Source organism: Primulina huaijiensis, chromosome 15 (genome assembly GCF_012295235.1).
Source record: "Primulina huaijiensis isolate GDHJ02 chromosome 15, ASM1229523v2, whole genome shotgun sequence".
Classification (NCBI taxonomy): domain Eukaryota; kingdom Viridiplantae; phylum Streptophyta; class Magnoliopsida; order Lamiales; family Gesneriaceae; genus Primulina; species Primulina huaijiensis.
This window is the reverse complement of record NC_133320.1, coordinates 17,700,038-17,718,670: the sequence shown is the minus strand read 5'-3', so window position 1 is coordinate 17,718,670 and position 18,633 is coordinate 17,700,038. Positions and strand designations below refer to the sequence as shown.

At 32.3% G+C, this 18,633-nt stretch overlaps 1 protein-coding gene across 1 annotated transcript; it reads right to left on the bottom strand.

Annotated features, from left to right (window-relative positions):
* Nucleotides 1-9,394: 9,394 nt before the first annotated feature.
* LOC140958520 (UPF0664 stress-induced protein C29B12.11c) lies at nt 9,395-11,655 on the bottom strand. The gene is made up of 6 exons (XM_073415984.1): nt 11,604-11,655; nt 11,338-11,513; nt 10,887-10,998; nt 10,067-10,138; nt 9,785-9,993; nt 9,395-9,668 (listed from the first exon to the last, which is right to left on the bottom strand). Exons 2-6 carry the CDS (start codon nt 11,445-11,447, stop codon nt 9,560-9,562), a joined length of 612 nt encoding a protein of 203 aa, XP_073272085.1. The 5' UTR covers nt 11,448-11,513; nt 11,604-11,655; the 3' UTR covers nt 9,395-9,559.
* Between the last annotated feature and the right edge of the window lie 6,978 nt (nt 11,656-18,633).

Sequence of the window (18,633 nt, the reverse complement as noted above, 5' to 3'; positions counted from 1 at the left end):
GGTTCGGTTTTTACGGTCCAAGATATAAATTGGATAAAAAAAATATTGTTGTTGTTTCAAAATACCAAGTGATATTGAATTGCTTCTAAAAGTTTTAAAAATCATTTAGAACCTTTAGGATAGTCAAAATTTGGAAGAAGCAGGATAAAAAAGAGAGTATCACGTTTCGTTTTTTTTGCAAGTGGCACGTTGCATTCGTTCCTCATTGAGAAAAAGGAAAGAAAGTGAGAAAAATGAAGATAAAAAGAGAAGGCAAGTGAGTGAAAGAAGACATATTTTCAAAATCCTATTTTATATTGTGTATTATTTAAACTCTAGGCCTTATGAAATGTTTGGGCATAATACAACAAAAATAAAGAATTTTAAAATTTCATTTTCTCGGTTGCTTCGGCCTTTTTTTTACCCTTAAAACTGAAAACCAAATAAAAAAACTGAACTTTTATAAACTCAAAACCGAAACTGATTAAAAAAAAACTAAAATATTGGGAAAACTGTAATTTTTGGATGGGCCAGTTTTAACAGAGATTTGAACGTCGCTATTCTCCTTGAGCTGAGTCAAACGATTATCGAATTTGAAAAGGTCGTAGGTGGGGATGAAAATTAGTCGGGTTTGAGTAGAGTTTTAAATCTTGTGTCTTTATTTTTATTTATTATATTCATCTTCATCTTAATCGAGTATTCAATTTCATCTTCATCCATATACCCATCGGGAGATTAGATATTCATATCCTACCTAAATATTCTATTGCAATCTATAATTGCATTTTCTCAAATTTGAATTATTTCGAATAAACTATGTATATTTATTAAATTTTTTAGAACAATAAATGAAAAACTTAAATATAAAAATTATAAAATTAAACATTATAGAAGAAATAACAAAATATTATAAATAATTTATCCTAATATCATTATCATATAAAGATAACATCAACTCTATAGTAATAATTTTCTTTATTACATCTAACTAATATCATTTAACAAAAATGTAGTAGAATTAACATTATAGCCAAAAAATCATATGTAAATATACATTAATATCTATGTGTGTGTGAATATTTTAGTTTTGATGATTTAACAAGACTGCTGATCTAATATATAATTACAAAACTTTAATAAACTGAATTCAAAAAAAAAAACTGAATATTCACGAGCAAAAATTTTCTAAGTCAATCAGAGTTCAATTGACAACCGAGCCTAACTGATATTGCGTTATTCAAAGGAAAAAAAAGATATTGATAGGCAAACTGAACAAAAGACAACTGATGAAGCTCAACTGATAGCAAGTTAATTCAGTCGATCAGTCAGCTCATATCCAAAAATTATATAAAGATTATTAATATACTCAGTGATTAAGAATCAGAGCCTAACTGAAATATCGAATAAAGTTTTCCGTAATAACAGTCACTGATTCCCAACAAAATGATAGAATTCATGTTCACTACCTAAATCTGTCAGAAAGAACGATGATATGACAACAACGAAATCTTTAAAGATGGTCGTTGCATATGAAATCTATACATAGATCAGTTAGACAAGCTTTTAAACTCTACTTGACTCTCTGATTTTCTGAATTCTCCTATACTCAGATTTTTTGAAAAAGCTTTCTGCAATCCAAACTGATCAAAGCAAACATACACTGATAAATTATTATATGATCTATTAAAGATCAATTTGTTCTTAGAGATTTCCTGTGAAATCTTTGTAATTGAGAGTAAGAGTCTTATTACTTATTTTGATTAATATTTAAGCATACTAAGAATTTTTGTTGGCAGTGAGAAATCCTATTTAAGTGGGTGTTTTCAAATTATTTATAATTATCAAAGTATTTTTGAAACGTCACTTATTTTTTAACTTTAAAATTTAAATAAATACTAGGAAATTGTTTTTATAATCGTAAACCATGAAATTCGAACTCTCATTTAAATAACTCAACATTTAAAAATCTTAAATGCATAAAAATTCATAAATTGTCAACCACAAAACCATATGTCAATTTAAAATAATCCTCTAAATCTTTACGTTAAAACTTTAAATCGTAATCTAATGCGGAAAATAAATGCCCCTCGGGAGTGTACTGTCGGGCACGATCCACTCAAGCATCAGCGCCTCCCTCAAAATCATCCTCGCCTGCAACCATCCAAACCTAGTGAGTCTAATGACTCGGCACATTCTAACCATAAATAACAAATAATACATATACATCTACAGCAACCATGAAAAATACTTTTAATAAAATAGCTTTAACATGAACATGCATAACTTAAATCTTTTTTCATCATATAATTTTCCTCTTATCATATACATATATGTTTCTCTTTATTGAATTCAGATCATTAATTGTGACTTTTGTATCAGTTGTAGATCGATGGATTCATCTACGTATAACCACGGTACCAGGCGGTGAGGACATCAGCGACACTCTCACCCGTCAACTGAGTCTTGGCCTTACATAACATCATATCCTTTTGTATTAGTCACAATTAAGTCACCTCCTTCAACCTTTCATTATATTCATCACTTATAAAAATACATGCATGAATATAATTTTTTTGTAAACCAGACATGCAACACGTTTTTTAGCTTTTGTCAATTTTCATCATAAAATTTCATAGCCTTTCAAAATAAATATTTAAAATATCATTTATCATGTATTATGATTCTCCGAGACACTGCCAGACCTTTCGAACTACCCGAGACGTAAAATGATCATTTTACCCCTGGACTCCAAACTTCTCGATTTTGATTTTTTCTTACTTTTCTTGACTCGAGCCTAACCCATAACATCATATAAGCTTGAATTTGGCTTCTAATATTTTTCTTAGAATTAAACCCGAGCATCTCGATTTATTCAACTTAATAACAAAATCGTGAGACGTTTTAAACCCGATTTAATTCCACACTTAAAATTTTCTTCCCAAATTTTAAACATAGATTTTTCATCCTTAAAATACCCCCGTGAACCATGAATCAACCCCCGTGGACCATGGTTCGAGCCCATATTTTTTTCCAAGTCATTTTTGAATCCTAAGCCATGTTTATACACTCACCCAAGCCATCTTGGACCACGGCTGCACCAGACCACGTCCCGACCCTTAGCCATCCTCCCTAGACCCTACTGGACCAGCCAAGCCAACCGAATCCAGCCGTGCGCACCCTACAACCTAGCCGTGACCAAAACCGATCACTACAACCCATAACATGCAAGGAAAACCTTAACTTTCAAGCCCCCACATACCCTTCCTTCCCTGCTGTCCAGCCCTCGTTTACTACTCAAACGACACTTTTTACAACCCATAAACGTCTCGTATTGGTAACGATCCCCTTAGAATTCATAACACGTCTTATAAATGTGTATAAACGTCAAAAAAATTGAAAATTTATGTCAAAACGTTAAATAATTCGATCTAAAAATTTTTCATGCTTAAAAACAATAAATACATATAATATGGTTTGAATGATGCAAAAAAAAAGGTTTAAAAACTTGCTTTTTCGTTTCATTCTATTGGACTGTTGGCGGTTAAGAAAGAAATTAGAGAAGAAATGATGTTGTGAAGAAGACTGTGGAGAATAAAGTCAATAAGGCTTTTGTTCCTAAGCTAAAGAGGAAACTGGTTCTTCAATCCAGTTATTTTGAGGTAGCAATCATTTCTCCTCCTCCAAAGAAGCCAAAGACAACCAAAACCAGACCAGTGCCTACACTATCAATAATGTACCTATCTCTCAGGTACAAAAAATCAGGGCTACTAAGGACAAGGCTACTTAAGAGCCAACTGAGAAGCTGAACTGATAGTTGTGGCAGCTCAGGCAAGAAAAATCACCACATCAACTATTATGCTTCCTCGTAGACCAACAAAGAGAGTCATAATCAGAGATCTTATTCAATCAACAAGGTCAGGACTAGACTCTACATTCTCAACAACTTCAGTGAAAGGGAAAGAAAATATTGTTGAACTTGTGGAAACTGAGTCTGTATCTACAGTTTAGACTCATATTGATCCGTTGATGGACGAGGTGAATGAATTTGCAAAAGACAAAATCAAATTCTTTGATGAGTGGGTGGAATTCCAGACAATCACCTTTGCCAAGAAATTGATAAAGAAGACCGTGCTGGAAAGGTTCATCGAACTAGATAAAACAATACTAAATCAAGTGAAGACCATTGTTATTTATTAAGCTTTCAACGCCGAGATTATCAGGTTTATCTTTTGAAGATTCAGAAATTAAATTACCGTTTTTGCTGAGCAAAGGTCCAACTATGATCTCACCTTCCCAACCGCATTCGACGACATTATTGTGATCAACAAACTTGACATGGATCATGTGTCACTAAAATTGAAGGTAAAGTTATGGGAAAGTGATCACAATTTGTTCGAGTAAGTAGAGGCCAAGGACAAAAAAGCTGCTGGATCATCATCCCAGTCTGCCTCTGAGAACCAGACCGAACCTGTTCCTCAAGAAGCCAAAATGTCAATACAATCAAAGATTGCTACATCTCTTCCTCTGAGACAGATCACCTTGGAAAACGTAGATGAAGTTGTACAATAAATTGTACAACAACAACAAGAAGAGGCTGATAATGATGATGACATTACTTTGAGAAAACTTTTTTCTGCATCTTCAGGAAGTCAGAAGACTAATGCAGTGGTTACTGAAGAAGAAGAAGAAGTCATCCTATCTTAGGATGTACTCATAGTAGAGTCTAATGAAGATGTATTCATTCAAGACATGGTGCAAGAAATAGTTGAAATAGCTATGGTTGGCCAAGATCATACTAAAACTGATGCACATCCAATCAATGAAGTTGAAGAAGCCCAGATCGAAGCATTTTTCAATCAGCCTAACTCAGGTTTTCTGATTATTGAACATGCAGGTCCTTCAAGTAGTCAGGCTCCTGATTCGACATTTGTTGTATCTAAGTAAACTCCAAAAATAGAGCCATCTTCTCCTGATTTGGATCTCTTAGATGAAAACACCTTGGACAGAATCCATTCTAGACTCACAGCTATTTTTGCTTCTATCACTATTCTCAAAAAGAGTAACTTAAATACTGAGGAAGTTCTGGAATCCTTCAAGGACAAGATTCTAAAGGAGGTATCAGACCTATAAAAAATAATTATTGATGTATTTACTCGACTAGAGCAGATTAAGTTGGATCGGGCGGATATTGCTTCTCATCTCAGTGGACAAATTCAATCTAACAATTTCAAATTTGCACCAAGATTGAGAAAGTTCGGGCTAACTTTAATGAGAATATTGATGGAGTTAGCTCTCAGTTAGCAACTGTTCTTGCCTACTTGAAGGCATCATTTGGTGTTGACAAAAAAAGAGAAGAAAAGAAGTCAAATGAATCCTCCAGTCAGGCTCATAAGAAAGAAATCCGAAGCCAAATGATCAGTCTAAGAAGTCAACTAAAAAGTACTCTGGATCTCAAAAATATTATCATAGAAGATAAAGCTTAGAGGACATGCTTTGTAGTTTTGGCAAGTCAATCTTGTTGTATTTTTTTTTTATTAATGAATTCAGTATTTTTATCCGATGGAACAATTTTTTCAAACACCAAAAAGGGAGAAATTATTAGAACATTTCAGTTTTGGTGATTTGACACTGTTGATCCAATGGAGAATTAAAAAGTCTAACTAAACTGAATTCAAGAAAAAAAAACTGAATATTCACGAGCAGAATATTTCTAAGTCAATCAAAGTTCAATTGATTACTCAGCCTGACTGATATTGTGTTATTCAAAGGCCAAAAAGATACAATAAGTTGATCAAAGGACAACTGATGGAGCTCAACTGATAGCAGGTTATTTCAGTTGATCAATCGGCCCAAATCTGAAAATTCTGTGAAGATTATCAATATACTCGATGATTAAGAATCAGGCCTCAGCTGAAATATCGGATAAAATTTTTTATACCAACAGAATGTCAGCATCCTGTGCACCACCTGAATCTGTTAGAAATGACGATAACATGATAACAATGAAATTTGTATTTGGAAACTAATATATGATTTAAAAAGATGACCGTTGCAGATGAAGTTTATATACAGATCAGTTAGACAAGCTTTTAAACTCTCTTCGACTCTCAGATTTTCTGAATTCTCCGATACTCTAAATTTTCTGAAAAGCTTTCTGCAAGCCAAAATGATCAAAGCAAGCATATGCTGCTAAATTATTATCTGATTAATTAAGGATCAATTTGTGCATAGAAATTTTCTTATGAAATCTTTGTAATTGAGAATGAGAAATCTTACTACTCATTTTGATTAGGATCGAAGTATACTAAAAGTTTCAATTAGGCAGTGATAAGTGATATTGAAGTTGGTGATTTCAAATTGTTTGTAATTACTAAACTCTTTTAGTGCAATCATTCAGCAACGAAGAAGTTGTGACGTAGGATTATTGAAGTCTCCGAATATCTAGAAACATGTGCATATTTACATTTCAATATACATGCATTTAATTTTCATTTGAGAGCGCAACTGAGTTTTTGATAAGTCATTTTGTTCAAACAACTCCAGTCAGTCTATTTCCGCACAGTAGATTGGGTATGTGTAGGATTCTTTAATATCCACCTTCATCCCTTACCCGACTACCTATTTATTTAATCGGGTAAAAAACTCGCTCCTTACTCTGTTCCATTCGAGTCAGATATCAGATTCTCCGTCGAGTTCAGAGAAAATTGTTATCCTTAGNAATTTTGATATTAAAAGTAATATTTTTCATGGTTCGGAGTGGATACGAGATTTGTATGACAAAATTACGCTGTCAGATGGTTTCATAAGAGTTTTTTTTATTAAAAATAATATATACAAAAGCTTATTTAACAAAGCACAAATTTCAAAAAAATAATAAATAAAGGTATTATCTAAAATATTTCATTCCACTTAATTTATTTTTTTTACTAAATATTCCTTTAATTTGGTTAAAATAACTTTCCGCTTATTATCAATATAATTATTAAAAATTCAAAATCTAAAATTTAATACAATAATAGTTAAATTTAATTTAATTAAAACAAACTTTTTGAAAATAAAGAATATTTAACATAAAAAAAATTTGTATAAAAATTTTCAAGTTTGAAAAAATATTTAATCAAAAATATGTAAAAATGAACGTTTGCTATTTAAAAATAATAATTGTTGAAATTTAATATTTTAATATTGAATATTTGAATATTGAATGTTGAATATTTGAATGTTGAAAATTAGGTAAAATTAGGTGTTGAATAATGAAATTTGTGTGTGATGATGAAGGTAATGATGTAATTTATTTTTGGATTATTTGTAAAGATTTTCTATAAATAGATCTCTCATTTGTGAAGAAAATCACAATTGATTTGAGAGAAAAATATTATAAAGTGTGTAGTATGATAATTTTGAGAGTTTGAGATTTTTATTTTTTACCGTAAATTTTTACTTTTTCACAATAATAATAATAATAATAACTAATGTTAATAATGCAACTCAATTTGCTTTAAAAAAATTTAAACTGCCAGCAACTCAGACGCTATTTTTAAATTACTATACTAATAAAAACAACTGTTGCTCGACAATGAACCCCCAACAACGAACACCAAGCTCGCTATACAATTGTTCGAGAAGCCATTTAAATAAATGTTTTGAAATACAATCCCAACAATTATGTTCATTAATCTTGGCGACAATGAAAATTGTACTTGTTCAGTGTTTAACACTTTTCATAGATCGATTATTCCGTCTCAAAAAATTGATTCGTAAGACTCCTAAGACATTAGTAGGGATGATATTATTTTATAATATTTTAAGATTGAAATAAATATATTTAATGTACAAATATATAATTATATATTTTTATTAATTATTTATTTAATAAGAACATATAACTAATTTTGAATTAAATATTTTAACTTTGTGATAATATTTTTTTGTTATTAAATATTATTAACATAAATTTTGAAAATAANTATATATATATATACACACACACATATAAATTTGACCGGTCTATTGATTCAACCTGGATTGGACCTATCGGGTTCAAGGGGCAGGATAAGTCTAATGGTAGGTGGATCGAGTCTCGAGTTTAGCAAAACTTGTTCTGAACCCGACCTATTGACATCCTCAGATACTAGATTGTCAAAAATCTATAAATAAGAAACAATCTCACGTTATCGAGGTAGACTCATTTATTATCATTCCAGCGCTCTAGTTTCTCATGGAATGTTATGAGACAACTACAAAGTTGAGTAATTGGGTGTTTTCGTCTAATACCTCTCTGACTTGGCTTTTTGATGGAGGTAAAAATCCATGAAATTTGTTCTCTAGATCATTATAAGATTATTTGCTACTACTCAGATTCTCCGATTGACTGTTTAGATCTTAAGGTGATACCATTTTTTTACCGCATCAAATATGATATTTTTGAAAATATAAACAATTACTGAAACAAAACATACATTTTTTTTATGCTCAGACATATAACCATCTATTTAATTATATACAATTTTTTGTTCCAAATAAAAATTTTCAACAAATTTATGGAAATTTTGAAATTTCAGTGGAATCGAACCAAATCCAATTCGGATTGGTTCCAGCTCGAAAAAAATCTACAATATAATTGAATCGGAGCTCGCTTGAAATAATTAGAAACCGGTTTGAATCCGCTATGTGCTAAATGGGTAGGTCTCTTTTGAAACAGTCTCACGAATCTTTATCTGTGAGACGGATCAACCCTATTGATATTCACAATAAAAAGTAATACTCTTAGCATAAAAAGTAATACTTTTTCATGAACGACCCAAATAAGAGACCGGTCTCACAAATACAACCCGTGAGATCGTCTCACACAAATTTTTGCCGTGCTAAGTTACGTTACCTACAAAATATAAATCTATTATTTCCCCAATATTAGTCAATTCAGTTCCAATCTGGATCCGAAATATCACAGGGTTGGTCCAATTTTGCAACTCACAATTCAGAACCAGTTTAATCCAATCCATGACCAATCTGGATCCGATTTGATATATTATTTTCTTTTCTTTTCTAGAATGTACCACTAGCTTTAGCTAGGTAACAATATGCTAAATTACCTCAACTACAAAATATAAATCTTATATTTTCCCAATATTAGTTAATTCAATTCCAATCTGGATCCGATCCAATCCGATATAATACAAGATTGGTTCAATTTTGCTACTCACAATTCAGAACCATTAATCCAATCCCAGAGCGTCCTAGACCGATCTAATATTACCGGTAACGTGCCTAGTCATAATGTAGCAATATTGAGGTTTTGGAAAATGATTTTCGATCAATCAAGATGACTTAATAAGATGGAGAAGTTATGAATTCATCCCTAGGGGTTAGTTTTCTTTACATTGCCAATGAAATATAACTCCTACTTCGCATGCAATAACAATAACAGGAGTCTTAATGAATATCCATCGTAATTGTATCTTCGTACGCATTACAGCAGCAAATTACCACTTCCATATAAAATAACCAGGAAATTGTCACACAAGCAGCTAGCAGGATTACATGGTTGTATATATATTGGAATGAAACTTTGAGCAGATTCTCATATCGAGTTTTCGGTACTATGCGGCTGGTAAGTGCGGCGCCTCAGCTGATTCTCAGAATTAGGCTGCTGTAAGAAAATTCTTGTAGGGTCATTAGGATCAACGTAACTGTAAAAAAAGATATGAAAGTATCAGATCATATACATCCTTCCATTGACCTTCCACCGAAAAAAAGAGAGATTTTAAGAAATCGTATGAGTGGCTTGATAAACATAAACACATACGCATGTCTCATCATCTCATCAACAGGTGTTTGAGCTGCTTGGAGAGGATCCAAACGAACTTGCGGCGCACTGGCAGGCTGATTGTATCGTCTAACAGAAGCGATTAAATTGAAAAACAGAGGTATAAAAGTCCCACAACCACCTTCCTTGAACAGAATTTTGAAAGAATGGGTCGAATAAAGAGCTCCGTGCTCGTTTTCAGGTACAACCTAAAAATGTGGGATATTTTCAGATTGTGCTAGTGAAAGAGCAAATATAAGTAATATAAATTCATGTACATACAGGATCCACAGCACCAGAAATATTGTTGCAATGGAATATTGGCTGGTTAAACTTTTCACCACGAACATAAAGCTGCATTAAGTAATTCCAATAGAAACAACGGTTAGTTGACAGACATTGATGTCAAATACAAGACCATCGAGAGTAAAACAAAATTACGAGAGGGAAGGTCAAACGAAAGACAGTACCACCATCTTCTCATACTGGTATTACAATGACATCGTTTGGATCAAAGAATTCAATACGATCATTTGATAAAATTTTAATTCCCGAGGATCCTATCTTCTAGTAGTCAATTAGTAGCCCACAGTCAGAAATTCGACATGAAATTAAAAACTTCAAACTTTTTAGGGGACACCGAAAAAAACCATAGTTTTTGGAACATACAGCATAAAAATATAGGTGCCTATTGTAAAATTTTAGCAGCACATAAGAACATACACACATCCATAGTGAAATTTTAAAGCCACCATCATACTCTCCAAAATGCCTTCGGGCAAATCCCTTATACTTTTCAGTTAGATTCGAAGTTTCTAACTAGCATGTTCATGAGGAAACTTCGCAGATTATACTACATTCTTAGCGAATATAAAATTACGTTCGGACCAAAAAGAAACACCAAAAGAGATGCAACTCCAATTAAAAGAGCAAACATATCCATTTACCCATCCTTGAATTAAGAGTAAAAACGATGTTGGTGGCCTCAACTATAATTTATTTTCCATTTAAACCCTACCATTTATTTATTTTTTTTAAAAAAAAAACAACCATTCCTGCACACTCAGAAAAAAGCATCCAAACCAAGACAAGCTATACATACCAGGGGCAAATCAAAGGCAAAAAAGTTCCCAATTGGTTTGTTTGCCACAAAGACCATGCGGATGTTTGACAAATAAACAGTTCCTTTTGTTTTAACATTTCCACCTTGAGCACTGCAAATGAACATCGCAACTATCATCCCTTTAGGAACATAAACACCATCATTCTAGCTATAAAAACCAAATCGGTGATAACATGCAAATTTATAGTGTGATAATAGTTTCACATTTTCTAGTGAAGAAGCAATTCATAAACAAGAACAATAATGCCACCGAACTACGCCATTTACAATCAATCCACCGGGATGAAAACAATTTGATTTCAAATTTCTGATAAGATCACAATCTAATTCGATTCTTCCATAGCCGACACAAGAAAAATAGGCCGCGTGGGCATCCGCCGGGGGGGGGGGGGGGGGGGGGGGGGGGGTGGTTTGTAATTGAAAAGCTTACCCTGTGATCTTGTCAATCTCGAATTCGACACCATCTCTGGCCAACACGAACATTTCGTGGACAAACGGCACCGGAATACCATTCGGAAAAAGTTGAGGGTTCAAAGCCATCGGTGTCTCTGTGATTCGGCTTCCCCTTAATCGGAAGAATGAAAAAATACACCCAAACACAAAGATCTTTCGAAGAGAACAATTCCACAATCAATCGAAGATAAAGATTGAAGGAAGACAAAAATTCTAGAATCAATCAATTGCAGAGAAACTTACCTTCCTTCTCGCGAAGTTTCCGCAAGCTTCTCAAATCTTCAACGCCATAAAAATATGTTTTAGATAATTATTGTTGATATGTTATTTAAATTTTTAAAATTTTTTTATTTATAATAATAAAATTGCAAAGATATTCGATAATATATTTTTATTTAATTATTTTTCAACCAATAACTATAAAGAAATAATTTTTAATAGAAGTAAACAAGTTTGGCTTCGGTTTTATTTAAATATATGATTTGGAAATTTAGATAACTGAATTGATATCACCTCTATAATTTTATTTTTTTGGTATAATATTAGTTTGATTTTTTTTAATATAATATTGTGATTGAAAGTAGTGTTTATTTTAATTAATTTATAGTTATTGTACAATAATATATTTAAAAATATTATAAAAAATAAATTTTATATCGTGAATTTCTGATCAGATATCGAGTAAAAAAATCTTACCCAACACCACATATATATAAGTCGGGGTATGATATTACCTAAAGTCGATATTTTTTAAAATAATCCGATCCCATTCGATCAAGTCGGGTACCGAAATGTCCACCTCTACAAATTACTCCCCAAAAACTTATAAATAGGCTCTACTCTAGATGAAGGGATACCCTCATTTCAATTATAAAAATTAAACATTTTTTGGGTATATTTCTTGATGTGATAACTGAATTGAGTGTCAAATGATTTTTGTCGAGTCTCTCTTGACGTCCATTATGTTTCTCGTTACATAAGAGACCTCAAAAATTACTTGTTAGGAGCACAGAAGGATCAAATAACTAATTACCTTGAATGACTGATAATATAAATGTATTTATTACGGGTGATATTACTTGTTTATAGCATCATACATCATGTTTTACCGAGAAAAATTATAACTCTAAAAAACGTGATTGTCATGACGCAAAATGGAGTTTGATAAAAAAAATTAAAAACGATAGAGGTGAAAATTTTTTTTTAGTTGAAAAAAGAATTATTATAATCAGATATCGAAATTGAGATTTCATCATAAATTTCAATATTAGTATAAGATGAATTACTACTAGTCCATGTTTTTCTATATGAGGGGAAATGACGGCCCAATTCTAATGACAAGATAATATAGGTTCGAAACCAAAAATACAAGCCTGTTGTGAAAAAGTAAAAATTTACGGTAAAAAGTAAAAATCTCAAACTCTTAAAATTATCACACTACACACTTTATAATATTTTTCTCTCAACTCAATTGTTATTTTATTCACAAATGAGAGATCTATTTATAGAAAATTTTTACAAATAATCCAAAAATAAAATACATCATTACCTACATCATCACACACTAATTTTCAATATTCAACACCTAATTTAACCTAATTTTCAACATTCACATTTTCAACACAAATATTTTTCACATTTTTAAATAATTTTTCAACACTCCCCCTTGTGATGATGATCATAATGATTGTATACATTACGTGTTTTTATACTGCCTCGTTAAAAACCTTACTAGGAAAAACCCATTGGGATAAAAACCATAGTAAGGGAAAAAGAGTGCAGTCACGTAAACTCCCCCTCATGTTGACACGAACAATTCTTCACAAATTTCGTAGATTGCGCATCCCAATATTATATATGTGCTTTCTGAATATTGTCGTAGGAAGTGCCTTTGTGAAGAGATCTGATGAGTTTTCACTTGATTGAATGTGACGAACATCAATACATTTATTCTTCTCAAGCTCCTTGGTGAATGCGAAGAACTTAGGAGGAATATGTTTAGTTCTGTCGCTTTTTATGTATCCTTCTTTCATTTGAGCAACACATGCAGCATTATCTTCATATAGTATCACAGGCTTCTCGTCGAATGATAATCCGCATGAGATTTGGATATGTTGAGTCATTGATTTTAACCACACACATTCACGGCTTGCTTCATGTAGTGCAATAATCTCGGCATGATTTGATGAAGTTGTTACAAGTGTTTGTTTCTGTGAACGCCAAGAAATTGCAGTGCCTCCACGAGTAAATACATATCCAGTTTGAGAACGTGCTTTGTGTGGATCAGATAAGTATCCAGCATCGGCATAACCAATTATACTTGGATTAGCATCTTTTGAATACAAAAGTCCCAAGTCTGTCGTTCCTCGTAGATAACGGAATATATGTTTAATTCCGTTCCAATGTCTCTTTGTTGGATATGTGCTAAATCTTGCCAATAAATTTACGGCAAAAGATATATCAGGCCTTGTACAATTTGTAAGATACATAAGGGCACCGATAGCACTTAGATATGGTACTTCTGGACCAAGAATATCTTCATCATCTTCACATGGACGGAATGGATCCTTTTCTATGTTTAATGATCTAACAACCATTGGAGTACTTAAAGGATTTGATTTGTCCATATTAAAACGTTTAAGGATCTTTTCTGTATAATTTGTCTGGTGAACAAATATTCCACATTCTTTTTGTTCAATTTGTAAACCCAGACAATACTTGGTTTTTCCAAGATCCTTCATTTCAAATTCTTCTTTCAAGTATGACACAACTTCTTGAATTTCCTTATTTGTTCCAATGATGTTTAAATCATCAACATATACAGCAATAATTACGCATCCGGATGTTGTTTTCTTAATGAAAACACAAGGGCATATTGAATTATTTACATATCCCTTTTTCATCAAGTGATCACTTAGCCTATTATACCACATTCTGCCGGATTGCTTCAACCCATATAATGATCTTAGTAATTTCACAGAATAACATTCTCTGGGTTTTGAACTTTGTGCTTCAGGCATCTTAAATCCTTCAGGGATTTTCATATATATATTACTATCAAGTGATCCATATAAGTAGGCTGTAACAACATCCATAAGACGCATTTCTAAATTTTCAGATACTGCCAAGCTAATCAAATACCGAAACGTAATTGCATCCATCACAGGAGAATACGTTTCTTCATAATCAATTCCAGGCCTTTGAGAAAAACCTTGTGCAACAAGTCGAGCTTTATATCTTACTATTTCATTTTTCTCATTTCGCTTTCGAATAAAAACCCATTTGTATCCAACAGGTTTTACACCTTCAGGTGTAAGGACTATAGGTCCAAAAACATTACGTTTATTTAGCGAATCCAATTCAACCTGGATGGCATCTTTCCATTTTATCCAATCCTGCCGATTTTTACATTCACCAAAAGATTTTGGTTCATGATCTTCATTATCATTTATGATGTCGATTGCCACATTATAAGAAAATATATCATCAATTTCTTCTATATCTTTTCGGTTCCATATTTTTCCAGTATTAATATAATTGATAGAGATTTCATGATTCTCGTCAGTTTGTGGTTCTGACAAAACATTTTCATCATCATGTGTTTCTTCAGGAACATCATTCTCTATTTTGTGATCATTATGTGTTTCTTCAGGAACATCATTCTCTATTTTGTGATCATTGTGTTTCTCTATGAATTTTCTTTTTCGAGGATTTTTATCCTTGGAACCAACTGGCCTTCCACGCTTCAGGCGTTTAATGACATCATGACTATCTTCAATTTGTTTCTTCGGAATTTCAATTCGAGCAGGGGCATTTGCAGCATGTATATATGATTTAGTTACCCCTTTTGTGTCTGCAAATGCATCTGGTATTTGATTTGCTATTCTTTGCAAGTGCACAATTTGCTGTACATCTTTTTCACATTGTTTTGTTCTTGGATCCAGATGTAACAATGATGATACATACCATGTAATTTCTTTTTCGGTATGTTTCTGTTCTCCCCCTAACATTGGGAAGATTTCCTCATTAAAATGACAATCAGCAAAACGTGCTGTGAACACGTCGCCTGTCTGTGGTTCAAGATATCGAATGATCGATGGACTATCATAACCAATATAAATTCCAATCTTTCTTTGAGGTCCCATTTTCTTTCGTTGAGGTGGTGCAATAGGCACATACACCATACATCCAAAAATTCTCAGATGAGAAATGTCTGGTTCTTTACCAAATGCAAGCTGCAATGGGGAGTATTTATGATATGCACTTGGTCTGATGCGAATTAATGAAGCAGCATGTAAAATTGCATGTCCCCATATAGAAATAGGGAGCTTTGTTTTCATAATCATTGGTCTAGCAATCATTTGCAGACGTTTAATCAATGATTCAGCCAATCCATTTTGAGTATGTACATGAGCAACAGGATGCTCAACAATGATTCCCATAGACATACAATAATCATTGAAAGTCTGGGAAGTAAATTCACCAGCATTATCAAGTCTAATTTTCTTGATTGTATAATCGGGAAATTGATTCCTCAATTTTATTATTTGAGCAAGTAATCTTGCAAATGCAACATTTCGAGTTGACAATAAACATACATGTGACCATCTGCTGGAGGCATCAATCAATACCATAAAGTATCTGAATGGTCCACATGGTGGATGGATTGGTCCACAAATATCACCCTGAATACGTTCAAGAAACATTGGTGATTCAGTTTGGATTTTGGCTGGTGATGGTCTTATAATAAGTTTTCCAAGAGAACATGCTTTACATTGAAACTTATTATTCTGAAAGATCTTCTGGTCTTTCAATGGATGACCATGTGTATTTTCTATAATTCTTCGCATCATTGTTGAACCAGGATGTCCTAATCGATCATGCCAATTGGTTAATATTGAAGAATTATCAATTACCATGTTTGATTCAATGGGACGTATATGTGTATAATGCAATCCAGTAGGGAGCATTGGTAGTTTTTCAATCACATATTTCTTTCCTGATTTATATGTGGTAAGACACATATATTTCTCATTCCCTTCATTCATTGTTTGAGTATCATACCCATGGGAATATATATCATTAAAACTCAACAAATTTCTTTTCGATTGTGGTGAATATAAAGCATCATTGATCAAAAATTTTGTACCATTAGGTAACAAAAATTGTGCTTTACCACATCCTTTAATCAAGTCTACAGGACCTGATATTGTATTCACCGTTGTTTTTGTTGGTTTTAGTTCCAAGAAATATCTTTTATCTCGGAGGATAGTGTGCGTTGTACCACTATCGGGTATGCAAACTTCAGCTTTGCTCATAGCATTTTCCATATTTGAACTTCAAAAAAATATGCAATGAAAAAAATTAATGACAAAATATAACACATATCATAATTGTACAATAAAACATTATCCTATAAATACATGAAAAATAAATTATTGTACATTTATATTCTACCACTATATTTTTCATTTTCAGAGAAATCATTGAGAAAATCTGCAGCATCAATATTGTTCATTTCTATCCCACCAACATATTGATCATTTCCAGAGAAATCATTCATAAAATCAGCAGCATCAAAATGAGTTGAATCACTCAAACGGTCACTTCGCTCAGTGAAGTTGGTCTCCTTTTCTTTCCCTTTTATTGATTCTTTCTAAAGTTTGCAAAGATGCTCAGGGGCTCGACAAATACGAGACCAATGTCCTGGAGTGCCGCATCTGAAACAAGAACTTTCAAATCTTTTCGAGTGATTTTCACNCTCGACCAAAATCTTGTCTGTAACTTTGATTTTGGTTTCCAGGTTTAAATTCATTTTTGCTTACAGCATTTACTTCTGGAAATGCTGTTGATCCAGTGGGTCGGGACTGATGATTTCTCATTAATAGCTCGTTGTTCTTTTCCGCCACAAGAAGACAGGCGATGAGTTCAGAATATCTCGCAAATCCACGCACTCTATATTGTTGCTGTAGTGTTATATTTGATGCGTGAAACGTGGAAAATGTTTTTTCAAGCATTTCCGATTCTGTAACCTCATGTCCACAAAATTTTAACTGCGAGATTATTCTATACATCGCTGAATTGTAATCACTGACTTTTTTAAAGTCTTGGAATCTTAACATATTCCATTCATCACGGGCGGTCGGAAGTATAACTTCCCTTATATGTTCAAATCTCTCTTTTAATCCTTTCCACAGAGCCATGGGATCTTTTTCGATGAGATATTCACATTTTAAACCTTCATCAAGGTGTCGTCGTAAAAATATTATAGCTTTTGCTTTTTCTTGTGATGAAGATATACCATTTTCTTTAATGGTCTCGCTTAGACCCAATGACTCAAGATGCATTTCTACATCAAGAGTCCATGGCATATAGTTTTTCCCAGTAATATCAAGAGCGATGAATTCGAGCTTTGCCAAGTTTGCCATGGTGGTACTAAAAATTACGATGCATTTTATTAGTTAATGAATATTGCAATACAAAGTAATGGATAAACAACAAGTACAAGTATTCGTAAAAATAAAGAAAACACACGAGGAGGATATTCTCCGATAAATACAAGACTGGTGAGTATGATAACCAAAATAATTAAAAATAACCTCGTGAAAGCCATCTTCTTTTTTTCTTCGAAAATTTGATGAAGAATAATTTTTAGAGAAGAAGAGAAAGTTGGAGTGATTGAATGTATTTGTGAGATTGTATTTATAGAGCAAAAACTAGCCGTTTTGTTACCGTTTATTACCGTTGGTGTATAAGAAAATAAATGTATGTATTTGTATAATTTTATGGTAATAATATGGTGTATATAATATTAGTCATATTTAAATAATTATGTATATCATATCACATTATTATAATTAGGTGTCATAAGTTATTTTGTTTAAAAACCTTATAGGCTTTTATACTTGTCGTATCCCTTACCGGGAGTGTGGGATGTCGTCTTAACATCCTTCCAAGATTTATAACAAGTANAAGTAAAAATTTACGGTAAAAAGTAAAAATCTCAAATTCTTAAAATTATCACACTACACACTTTATAATATTTTTCTCTCAACTCAATTGTGATTTTATTCACAAATGAGAGATCTATTTATAGAAAATTTTTACAAATAATCCAAAAATAAAATACATCATTACCTACATCATCACACACTAATTTTCAATATTCAACACCTAATTTTACCTAATTTTCAACATTCAATATTCACATTTTCAACACAAATATTTTTCACATTTTTAAATAATTTTTCAACAAAGCCTTTATAAGAAAAAA

Bases quoted from the DNA above. Each gene is read 5' to 3' on its own strand.
- LOC140958520 (XM_073415984.1), bottom strand. From the start codon at position 11,447: ATGGCTTTGAACCCTCAACTTTTTCCGAATGGTATTCCGGTGCCGTTT. The intron at 10,139-10,886 runs GTATGTATAGCT...TACTTAATGCAG, and splicing joins TTGCCTTTGATTTGCCCCTG to CTTTATGTTCGTGGTGAAAA. The intron at 9,994-10,066 runs GTATGTACATGA...CCACATTTTTAG, and splicing joins TTTCTGGTGCTGTGGATCCT to GTTGTACCTGAAAACGAGCA.